This window comes from Pollachius pollachius (assembly GCF_949987615.1).
Source record: "Pollachius pollachius genome assembly, chromosome: 16".
NCBI lineage: Eukaryota > Metazoa > Chordata > Actinopteri > Gadiformes > Gadidae > Pollachius > Pollachius pollachius.
Window position 1 is genome coordinate 15,039,613 of NC_136949.1, and position 12,500 is coordinate 15,052,112.

At 46.7% G+C, this 12,500-nt stretch overlaps 1 protein-coding gene across 1 annotated transcript in view; it reads left to right on the forward strand.

The window, feature by feature from the left end:
* hadhb (hydroxyacyl-CoA dehydrogenase trifunctional multienzyme complex subunit beta) overlaps window positions 1-9,674 on the forward strand; it is a 10,869-nt gene extending 1,195 nt beyond the window's left edge. The window contains exons 3-16 of the mRNA XM_079753476.1: window positions 43-84; window positions 1,649-1,745; window positions 2,055-2,099; window positions 2,390-2,489; window positions 2,753-2,840; window positions 2,979-3,166; window positions 3,967-4,147; window positions 4,394-4,515; window positions 4,979-5,058; window positions 5,252-5,299; window positions 5,494-5,581; window positions 6,174-6,248; window positions 7,737-7,901; window positions 9,134-9,674. Of these exons, the coding sequence (XP_079609602.1) occupies window positions 43-84; window positions 1,649-1,745; window positions 2,055-2,099; window positions 2,390-2,489; window positions 2,753-2,840; window positions 2,979-3,166; window positions 3,967-4,147; window positions 4,394-4,515; window positions 4,979-5,058; window positions 5,252-5,299; window positions 5,494-5,581; window positions 6,174-6,248; window positions 7,737-7,901; window positions 9,134-9,169 (1,355 nt within the window). The 3' untranslated portion in view covers window positions 9,170-9,674. The remainder of the gene's footprint in view (window positions 1-42; window positions 85-1,648; window positions 1,746-2,054; window positions 2,100-2,389; window positions 2,490-2,752; window positions 2,841-2,978; window positions 3,167-3,966; window positions 4,148-4,393; window positions 4,516-4,978; window positions 5,059-5,251; window positions 5,300-5,493; window positions 5,582-6,173; window positions 6,249-7,736; window positions 7,902-9,133) is intronic.
* Window positions 9,675-12,500: the final 2,826 nt, after the last annotated feature.

Genomic DNA, 12,500 nt, shown 5'->3' on the forward strand with positions numbered 1-12,500 from the left:
TATGTATGTGTTTATATATGTATTTTGTTGTTGTGTCCACAGCAACACGCTCACTCGGTACAACAGCTCAGCTCCAGGCTCAGGGTAAGTCCTCACATGTCAATCATTTCTTCAGATAGACTGGCAGCCATGAGAAAAAAACAACAACTTATGAACAGCAAATTTCTTTAAACTCTTAATAATTTGAGTGCAACACCAGGGTATTTCCTGCCTCAAAGTGAGGTGGTATCATTCGGGGAGCATATTTTATTAAAAAGATAAAGGTACCCTGTTCAACATTAAAGACAACATAAAGGCAAGTGGACTCTGGCTATGTCCAGACCTGACAGATTTACAGCATCTTGTCAGTAACAATGATTATTACTTGCCATATTATAAAAAATCAGTTGATGTCTGCACTGTTTCACCTGACCTTATGATTCCACTCCTCGCAAACTCGCTCTGTAAAGAAATCGCTGATTCTGCGAGCCATATCTGCGAAGCTGATAACATTACACTTGTTGTGGAGGGACTTTAAAGGACTGTATTGGTTGGGTTCTTTGGTGATAGCAACGCTGCATGGAACAAATGGACCAAATAAGCATTCAAATTAAGGAAAAATCAGCAAGGATTAAGCACACAGATAAGCCTCATCACTTTATAAACGGAATACAACTTGCATGCAGAAACACAAAATAACTGGGTTCTTCGAACTGGCTAAATACTGGACTAAAGGAGGGGGCTTGAGCTAGCGGACTTATTACTCTGTTGCTAGCAGACAAATATATTCTTATTCTGTAACACAACAAGTCAGATAGTATAAACATGAAGGGTACATGGGGGTAGACTTGCAGTTATCATGGACGCACACAAGCAGAGGAAGTGTAGAGACATATTTTCTATACAAGTCTCACCTGTTTGTATGATAATTCTGAATTCTGAGGAAAATATTTCTAGCCTCTTTCTTCACTCTTATTCTCAAACTATCAATGGGAGACCCCAGACTGATCTTCATGCAATTCTTTCATGAAAATTGCCCCTCTTTTTCCGCTTGGGCAGCGCCTTTCCCGTTGATTGTGCGTGATTGCAGTTACAAACAACAGGAACCCACAGAGTGCAGCGCTTGTTTGAAAGAAAAGTGTTTTCCATGAAGATACCTGTCTGTTTGGTCGGGGGCATACAATTTGACAAAGGCCCCTTGTAACTCTCAATGCAGGAAAATTCCTGAGGATGATTGATTCTGTATTACGAGATTTGATTATTGAACTTATATTTATTGATTGAATATTGTATTATATGTATTAATAAACTCATAATCTAGGATGTAGTCCTAGTCATGGGGTCACAATGACAAGTTGCATTCAGGTTCAGGAGCTTCTGTGCGCGTGCCTGATGCCGCCAGATGGTTTGTTTCACAGAACCCTCTGTGAAGTCGTCCTTGAAAACAGTTTTGAACTTGGGAGACACTTTCAAAATAGATTTGTCTAGTGGTTGGATGAACCGTATGTCTATCAACATACATCACATGGTTCTTCATAGGAATCTGATTGGCCCAACTCTGAATGTCATCATAGTGCCACTGCCAACCGAGGCAGTTGTCCTTGAACTGCTGTCCGTCACCACCATGCCGGCGGCTCCCTGTGTAACCTCGTTCCTGTCCTCCCTCCAGTTCAGACCAAGAGCAAGAAGTCCCTGTCCAGGCCGGGGGTGAAGAACATCGTGTTGGTGGAAGGCGTCCGAACACCATTTCTGCTCTCTGGAACCACGTATGTGTCCTCTCTGCTCCATGAGCCAGCAATCTGCTCCTCTGGTCTTCTAGTAATGTTATTTAATACTAAAGAGCTGCAAATATTGCTTACCTGGTATATCCCTCGTTGGGATATAACAGTATAACAGAAATGCAAAGTATGTAATAACTGTAATGTAATGTAATAACTTGTGTATTTGAACACTTCTGGTGGTGAAATCAAGGTCACGTCTAATGCTCATTTTCTGATTGGCTTAATAATAATGTCTTTCAATCCACAAAAAATCAATATGATTCATGAAGGTGAACATGTGTTTCTCGTTTACAGATACAGTGACATGATGCCCCATGATCTGGCCAGGGCATCACTGCAGTAAGTGTGTTAATATAACTGCATGTGTCCCTTTGTCTTTTATATGTTTTATGTCTTTGATATATTTCATTTATAGTTAATTTTATTTTTTGAAAGATGAATGATGAACTAAATTCTGAATGCATAAAAAAACAAATATCTTGCATTAAAGGCTCTTCTTGTAACTTCTCTGTATCAGTCATATATTTAGTGTTAAATGTGGTATCTAACCAAGGAGAAGGGTGTGGCCATGCTGCATCCAAACACCTGGATGCTGTGTTGGTGAACTGGGTTGTTTTGACTTTGTCTAGGGGTCTGCTGAACAAGACGGCTCTGCATAAAGACGCTGTTGACTACATCATCTATGGCACAGTCATTCAGGAGGTCAAGACCAGCAACATCGCCAGAGAGGTACGCACACTTATTGTATTGAGTAATATTGACACGAGACAATGTATTGTATTGTGGTTGCAGTGATGTTTTGTGTGTTTTCCGAGTCATTAAAGACACTGGTCCTTTAGAACCGACTGTAGCCAACCAGCCCCAACCTTAAGTAACATTCTCTCTCAGTCCCTCTATGATGTCTTAGTTCAGCATGTATCCATGGAGGATTGATCCTAAAGGGGAAATGGTTGGATTGTTTGTTTAAATGTGTGTGTTGTCGTGTATGTCAGGCGGCGCTGGGAGCGGGCTTCTCGGACAAGACCCCATCCCACACCGTCACCATGGCCTGCATCTCCTCCAACCAGGCCATGACCACCGGTGGGTTCACGGCTCCGCTGCTATCACCACCGTGTCCTACAGGGCTCCTAATGACTCTCACAGAGGCCTGTTACCAAGCCTGTATCAACCCTCCTCTCACTCCTCACGCTTTTCTCTTGTCTCCCCGCGACTCCCCAGGTGTGGGTCTGATTGCGTCGGGCCAGTGTGACACCATTGTGGCCGGGGGCGTGGAGTTCATGTCGGACGTCCCCATCCGCCACAGTCGCAAGATGCGCAAGACCATGCTGTCCCTGAACAAGGCCAAGACGTTGGGCCAGAGGCTGAGCCTGATCGGGGGCATCCGCATGGCCCACCTCGCCCCAGAGGTACACGCGCTCTGAGCTAGGGTCAGTAGGGCTGGAGTAAGGTTCGATAATGAACATGGTAAGGGGGCTCCGCTGCCATGCAGGGGGTCTCACGAGTGTGTGTGTGGCGATGGCTGGTTACTCAATGTACAACAGCTGTGCAGCCTCTCCCAGCCCCAGGGTCCAATCAGAGAGAGCCAGGTGAGGCTGCTTAAACCAGCCATCATCCACACACACTTCTACAGCAACAGAGCAATCCAAAGGTTTTATCCAAAATACATAGTGATGACAATATTCACAGATCAGAAATTTGCCCAGAAATCTTTCCTCAGGAGAATATGATTTTCGCGGATTTGGGAAGAGCATTAAGAGTAGCAAAGGACCACTTGGCTATTACAGTTTTTTGAACAGCGCAAGGCCGGCCCTGTGTGTGGGAATCAATGGCTGCCCCCGCCAAGACGGCTAAACACAATGTTGAATATCGGACCATGTCTCCTGAGGATAACACTACGACACTACAGAAGTTAACAATCGACAAATTAACAATCTACTAATGTCTTGATTTTCACTGAGGGGATTTCTCTCTCTGGTCAGCTTCATGTTATAAGGCTTTTGATTTTGTTTTTATTACAAGAGAAAAACTGAGCTCAAGCTGATTAAATTGAACCTAGTGCATCTGTTTTTATTTTCTTCCAAAATTGTGCTGACATTCGATGAAGGCCCAATGATGGTATAGATTTGTTATCAGCAGTGGTGTTAAGGATTGTTTGACAACAACACTGGCTCTAACCATCAGGGTCCTCCCCCCCCGCTCCCTGTAGCTTCCCGCGGTGGCAGAGTTCTCCACGGCGGAGACCATGGGCCACAGCGCCGACCGCCTGGCCGCCGCCTTCGGCGTGACGCGTCTGGAGCAGGACGAGTTTGCTCTGCGCTCCCACACCCTGGCCAAGAAGGCTCAGGACGCGGGCCTCCTGGAGGACGTCATCTCCTTCAAAGTGCCAGGTACAGCCACCTGTGGTGCGGGGCATTATGAACACACTCTGGGTCTCCAAGGTAGAACAGGAAATTAATAGAAATATTAGCAGAAATCCAATTGATGGGTGAAAGGCTTCCTTCGCCCAAACTACCATTCGATTCAAAAAATTCATTTTTCTGTCAGCGCTGCCGTCGCATCCCCATACATGACGGGTGTTTGAGACACAACCCACCGTTACCGCGACAACCCTAACAGTCTGTCCCGCCCCCCAGGCCGCGACATCGTGTCAAAGGACAACGGCATCCGCCCCTCGTCCATGGAGCAGTTGGCCAAGCTGAAGGCGGCCTTCGTCAAGCCCCACGGCACGGTCACCGCCGCCAACTCCTCCTTCCTGGTACACGCACGCACGCACTCACTCACTCACTCACTCACTCACTCACTCACTCACTCACTCACTGACTCACTGACTCACTGACTCACGCACTCACTCACTCACTCACTCACTCACTCACTCACTCACTCACTCACTGACTCACGCACGCACTCACTCACTCACTCACTCACTCACTCACTCACTGACTCACGCACGCACTCACGCACTCACTCACTGACTCACGCACGCACTCACTCACTCACTCAGCTTTTTCACACGGTCTTCCCACCTCTTTCGAACGCATGTCACCTGGGCACGTCCATGTATATTAAAGAGTACTCACGTCCTTCTCCTGAAGTCTTAAAGTAATCTTTTCCAGCAATATGGAAATCAATAGTGCAAAACAAGTCTAAGGTTAAGGGCTGAAAGTAAACGAGTAGCTTTGTGTTCAATTCCTAATATTACCATTATTGTGTGTGTGAAGACTGACGGGGCATCGGCTGTGCTCATCATGTCTGAAGAGAAGGCCCTCGCCATGGGCTACAAGCCTAAAGCCTACCTCAGGTAACCACACCACAGTAGCACCTCTGGGCGTCAGAAGCCCACTCGCCTGGATCCAAGTTCTTAAAGGATGCTTTCTATTTTTTTTATTTTTTTTTTATACAATGTAATTACAGAATAAACCATGCCATAGAGGCTTAAGATACAGGAATCCAATTACATATGAATCGTGTTAAATAATGTTTTGTCCCCACAGAGACTTTGTGTATGTGTCCCAGGACCCTAAGGACCAGCTCCTGTTGGGGTGAGTCCGTCATCCTCCTTATGACTAATGAGGTTACAGGTTTCTTTACTGTGCAACTAAACGTCAGAATTTCTATTCTCATACATATTACACATATTACACTTAATGCACCACCCAGCCATCACCCAGGTCAAAGGTCAACGATGTCATTGCTTTCTGTTTAATGTCCTACGACCCCACTGGGACCCCTGCAGGCCAGCGTACGGTACCCCCAAAGTCCTGCAGCGTGCCGGCCTCACCATGGACGACATTGACGTCTTTGAGTTCCACGAGGCCTTCGCAGTAAGTCAGCAGTCTGGTAGGGCTGCATTCTCAGAGTCACCTGGTTGAACCACCGTTCAGACAGCGCCAAGTCGACGCATGCTTATGCAAAGCACAAGTTCCTCTTTAGAACATCGGTTCTCGTGTGATGTTATGGTTGGATTTGGCCCATGGATGTATTGCGCCTGTTACTTGAACTTGCGGTAGAAACCATGGCGGTAATATCTGGAAGAAGGTTTTAGGAATATTTTTCAAACCGTAAAGTATCTGCAATGATTGATTTCATCTGGCGAATCAGAGTCGACTTGGAACAGTTTATATTGGGTACAACCCTATAGTCCTATAGTGTGGCAGTCCAAGTGTGGATTTGCCTCTTAATGATCTGTCAGTCTTCTAGATATTGTAAAGTGTGTGTGAGTATTTGCAATATGCGTCAGTTCATAATTGAAGTGGTGGTATAGCATTGATTTTTGTTGGGCCGGAAGTCCCCCTGTGTCCTGTTATTAATGGCCATCGGGTATTGTGTTGAGCGAAATCATATTTCTTGCCTTGTCTGGTAACTATGGTAATTCGGTGGCTGTGTGTGTGTGCTCTGCTCTCTCTCCTTGCTCAGGGCCAGATCATGGCTAACCTGAAAGCAATGGACTCAGACTGGTTTGCGCAGACGTACATGGGCAGGACATCAAAGGTAAACGCTGAATACACAAATCATAAACAAAGCCCACTTTATGCCGTGTGACCGTAGCCACGCTCAAAGTAAGGTTAACAGGTTGGACGGTTGCCCCCAGGCAACGGTCCAACCTGTTACCGCACAACAACCATTACACAACCATGTGGTCAGATTGGCCCTGGTAACAAGACTTAAAACGAGAATAATTGTGCTTATATTGTGTTGATCCTCATTTTGAACTCTAAACACCCTGACGACCCTGATCCTGAAGAACAGCAGTGAGCGATGCATAGAAGCAAAAGCGAAACAACATGCTCGCCCTGTATTGGGTTTAATTTAGACTAAGTGGCCTAACATATATATATGGCTCTGTATGTCTTTCTTAGCCCTTTTGGGAATCCTTTTGTGTGCTTTGCACAGAAGGGAATTGCAGCAATGTCGAGGGAATCAGTGTGAAACTTTGTCCGATTTATGAAAAGATTTGGGCAAGGACACCGACCGACTGTGTCGGCGCAAATTCACTATGATATTGTTTTTCTCAGCCGCCCTCACAAATTTATTTAACAGTACGAAGAGCAGGTATGAATAATGAGAATAGGAAGAAGGGCTCGGACTAAAGCAGATAATTGGAACACTGGACCACGTTCTACAAGGACTTTCCTCTGGCTCATTATCTCACCTCGCAAAATACCATATGCAGCGCCCCGCGCATAATTCCTCATCGATCGGCGAGTTCATGAATTTTGAATATGCCCTTGAAATTGTCACCAGGAGGACCCCTATTCCGTCTGCCGCTTTAATACGGCATGGGCCAGCTTCTCTACCCTTTACAAAGAATACTTTCACATAGGATGGGCAGAGCGTCTTATCAAAGTGTGTGTGTGTGTTTGTGTGTGTGTGTGTGTGTGTGTGTGTGTGTGTCTCTCTCAGTGTCACACCACCACTGGAGACATGTCTGACATTTTACTTCAGCGCCCAGCACAACAATAACCGACAGACCAAGTCCCACTCGGGCCGTTTGTCCTGGTGTGAGGCGTTACGTGTTAGGCCAAAGCCCACGCACGCCGTAACATAGGACCAGGCTGCTGATGGCGGCCTCAGCTCTGTGCCATCTGCGTGCCCTGATGGGAGAATTATACATTGACTGTTTATTTATTAATTCCATTCCTGCATGTCATTAATGCGCAAAGGGTGAGGCAATTCGCTCAAGGATGCAAATTGTGTTGATTAATTATAGTCAAATTTAGTGTGGGTTTGTGTGTGGAGCCGTTGGTTACACCCTAAACATGACGGCAATACTCTTGTGTTAGAGGATAGACTTGACTGTGAATGAGGAAGTGTTTACCTTCAGACGAATCTTTGAATTTCAAATGTAGAATTGGTTGGTCTTTTGCGCCCAAACATTGTGTTCATGTATTATGGTTTGTGTGTTAAACCACCTGGAGGCTGCAAGAGTAGTGTGTGGAGCGCAGCTCAACCCCGCGCTGATTGGTTGACTGTTGGCAGGTGGGCGCCCCCCCCATGGAGAAGTTCAACCTATGGGGCGGCTCCCTGTCCCTGGGCCATCCGTTCGGAGCCACCGGCTGCAGGCTGGTCACCACGGTAGCGCACCGCCTGCGCAAGGAGGGGGGCCAGTACGGGCTGGTGGCGGCGTGCGCCGCCGGAGGACAGGTGAGAAGAGACCACGCCGTCTGCGCTTCTAAAGGCACCGTGTTGTGGGGCCGAGAGTCTGGGGACCGCAGCACAGACGCACACCAGTCCTAAAGGGCCACATCTACATCACACCTTGGTTCAGCCATAGAAAGGTGTTCCCATGCTATAGAGGTAGAATAGGAGCAGAAAAAAACTTTACTTACAGGTAGGGATCGACCGATATGGATTTTTTTTTTTCATCCGCCTTAGCCGATAACAATACGCCGATACCGATTTTCTTGAGCCGATACTACCCCGGAAATCCAGAGTTCTCGCGAGAGCACAATTTGAATTTGCTCAGCGAGTCACTCTGGGAACGAGCAATATACTTGTGTATATTCTTGGCCTCCCCTGGCCCAGAACACCAATCTATCACATCGATGTATCAATATAGGCGGGCCCAAAGCGTTGCTGTTTTACCGACCGGATACGGCAAGAGTTTTATCTATTGGTTAGCTCTGCTGGTCTGGATACGTCACCCCTTGTATCCTTCTGATTGGTCGTAGTGTTATCCAATGTGTGTTATACAGTGATTTTCAAATGCATGCTTGGTGCCGCCCCTCGAGTTGGGCCATTTTCATTACTCGTTGCCAGACCCTACAGCTTTCTAGATGTGGGTCTGGATTTCCAGGCTAAGCCTCCCTCAATTTACATCATAAAAATGACACAATGATGATAACAAATGTTACAATGTCTCAATTTAAAAAAAATGAACATTTATTGAACTGTGTATCCGTCTGTATCGGCCGATACGATACACCTAAAAAAACGCAAATATCGGCCGATTATATTGAAAGGTCGATCACTACCTACAGGTACATACCCATTAAGCATGCACTGCTTGATTGCAGAAGTTCATACCTTCTCCTCCTAGCTGAGTGTCGAGTTGTGCCTGAACAAGACACCTAACCCGAACTGACGCCTAACTCCCGAAAAGCAGGCTATTGCCCTGCTTGGTTGACAGCGCCGTAGGTGTGTTAACGTGTGAATGTTAGGCAATAATTGTCAAGTGCTTTGAGTGGCCACTGGTTAAGAAGGCGCTATATGAATGCAGACCATTTTCCATTCAACAAAGTCTTATTCAATGATGAATTGAAGAACATTAAGGTCATCTCTTGTCTATCTTTAATCCAGTCATCTTAATGTTATGTTTACTGGCCTCTAATTCTGCGTTTTTTTTCTATTGTTGTTGTTGCCTTGTCCCATTCCAGGGCCACGCCATGGTGATCGAGGCCTATCCCCAATAAAAAACACAGAACATATCTGTTAACACCCGAGATCTCTCCGGCTCCCGACATGACTACTGCGTACCACATCACCATGCAAACAGCGGACTGTAAATACCAATATGCCTTTGACGAGGAGTGGGTTTGTGTGAGTGTGAGTGTGTGGGTGTAGGTTTGGAGGGGGGCACTCGTGTGTATGTGTACTAGAGATTTTCGAGAATGTAACTTTGCCTAGCGTCCGTCAATTTATCGGCAAGGCTTTCCAGGTGATGCCTTTTTCGTTCAGATTTAGAGGAATCTTGGGGCACAAGTCGCAGTGTAACAAACATAGCAGTATAGTGTTAGCCAGTGCCACTGGGCTAGCGTGTAGCCCCCTAAGCGCCAGCGGAGTGTATCCGACAAGAGAGGCCTCACACCCCACCAATAAAACAGGAAGGTACACCAGAAGGCTTCTAATGATGTTTATACACGCTGTAATATTTGTTTTTCTTACAAAACCGTTGGAAATTAAATGATCTGATGCTAATTGTCTCGTCTTGTTATTGCATTTTTCCATTCCGAGGAAATCTACACATGGATTTTTATATCACTAACTGTGATGGGAAAGAAACGGAATGCATTGCATTGGCATAGATGTCAATCCTTCTGAATGCACCATACTGGTTTTGATTTCCAGTAATCTAAATTGGAAGAGAATGCTGTCTGCATTTGTCATCGGCAGACATTATAATGAGGATCTATAGAAATATCCAGATGGCTGTCGGCTGGGTTAGAAGAACCATGAATATGTAAAAATGTCCTCGTAGATGCCTTATACAGTGTGTGTGTGTGTGTATACGCACGCATGCATGCACACATACCCACGGCAGGCTGAGAGTCGGGAAGGCAAAACCTATGATGATAAGTTCCTTACGCTATAGGATAAATACATGCCAAAATATTGTCTCATTCTTTAACCACACATAAGTGGTCTTGTGTGTGTGCGTATGATGCCCTCAGCGCTCATTAGGGAATAATTCAGCCAAACGAGTATGCATATATATCGTACACACACAAACACACACACATACCCCTCAGGTTGAGGCTTGTTAACATTTCTTCAGCGCGAGACATCTCCGTTTATAAACGTATTTAAAGATTAAATTCTCCCAGTTCTACGCCTCTCGCCTTCCTCTGCCTGCGTGACGGGCCTGGCACACGTGCCGCCGAGCGTTGGCGGCGGCGGCGTTGGAGCTGATGAATGCGAGGCCGTCCTTCATGTCACGCGGGCTGCAGGGAGCGGGAATAGAAAACCAATGTTTTACTGGCAAGGCAAAACGGAGCTCAAATGTAAATAGCGTCGTGCGGGGAGAGCGGTTTTGTTTCAAACCTTCAAAAAGCCGCCTCAACCCTGCGAGACGCGGAGACACGCAGAGAGAGAGAGACACACACACGTGTACACACATGTACACACACACACACACACACACACACCCTCGCCCCGACATAGCGGGTGCCTCCCTGCCTCGGCGGAGCTTTGATCACTCCGAGTCTTTTATGGGTTATGACTGGCGAATGCACCCGCTGCTGTCACTACAAATCTACCTCACCGCACTCGCAGGGAAGCCTGTATGTGTGTGTGTGTGTGTGTGTGTGTGTGTTTGGGGAAGGGGAGGAGAGGGGGTGTAGAGGGAGAATTGAAGGTTGTGAAGCGCTGCTTTTATCTCATCCTACTCCACTCACGCGGGGCGGCACCTGCTGAAAGCTGCACTTGACTCCTCCGCTATCTCTCTCTCTTTTTCTCTGTCCCCCTGTCTCTCCGCCTGTCTCTGTCCCTCCGTCTCTCTCTCTCTCCATCTCTCTCTCTCTCGCTCGCTCTCCCTCCCTGCTTGATGGTGTTGGGGATGTGTATTTAAAGGAGACTCCAATGATACTCGGATACTACAGTAGGCGCTGGAGATTGTTTTAACATGCGCACATACGAGCAAGCACGCACAACCCCTATCTTTGCATGGTATTAAGCTCGCTGGATTGGAATCCAAACATTTACTTTACCCGGATTCTTTGGGGTGTAGACTGGAATGGAAGACATGCAGATGAGTTTTGTGAGGGGCAGGGCGGGCTCTCAGTGGAGATCATCAGGGTGTTTTGAGCGTGGTGGTGGGGACGTTGTCCCAGGATTTGGTGTGTCCTGGTCCTGTTGAAGGCTGTTGACCCCTGGGCCCAACACCCTGAGGTCATCCCCTGGACCAGTAGAAGAGTAGTAATGGGCTGCTGCATGGGGCCACTGAATCGTCTTGGGCGGGTCGAGGACACTGGAAGTGTTTCAGCACTTCCACCCACTACATCCAGTCAGACGTTTTCATATTACCCATGAATGGCAACACAGCCTTAAGGTTCCTGAAGTTCTGAACACTCAACCTCGTCTTTAATGAGGCTGAAACATCTCAGCCCTACCAGTACGTCCCAGTGCCACATTGCTCCTTTATAGTGCTATCTCTATTGCTGGAGGGATTGAGGAAAAGGTTTATGAATTAAACCGTGAAAATCGTCCTTTTGTGACACACAGCAACCTGTGATGGGACTGCATCACAGACCAGTTCACGCACAGTATTGTTGTGCCTTATGGGACTACTGCAGTGGTCACAGGTTTGACCTGGAGAGTATTCTTAAGAGAGTTCTGGGACACATCGTGCAAGCCTGTGAGTGTAACTACGCAGCTGAAATACAGTAGTCACCCAGCACACATATGTACTCTGCTCAACTTAATACATAACTTAACTAGTAATCACAGTACATTTTAGCTTGTGTCAATCACAACAGTGAAGGTGGATGATTATTTAAAATGTATTAAGAGGAACGTTTATTCCTCCTTTTAAAATCCGTTTTCATAGTATAGGTCCACCTGTTCTCCCACTTTATGCTGACACCCGGAGCGCAGCCAGTCAGACTATCATGTAACTATCATGAAAGTGTTGCGCGGTATGTAAATGCAGCACTGTTGCCTCCACACGTAGCTCTGTTGACACAGTAGCCTGACGAAATAATCCTAATGCGCATCTTCAACAACATTGATTACAATCCAAACGATTTCCCCTTTTCTGACGACCAACACAACTCCCAAAACTCAAGACGTTGGCTTGGTCTTTTACAGGCCCGTCTCTTGCACAAAACCCGAAAAGCCTTGTGTGTGTGTGTGTGTGTGTGTGTGTTTGCATTCTACGGGGAACCTGGATTATCCCCCCCACAAACCCACTGCAGCCCCTGCGAACCCGCCGACATATACTCCGAAATACATCCCGACATCTGTCGGTTGTACACACACCGTACACAGGTGGATGTCAGAGAGCGCGTGTGGAGCTGGCGGATTATG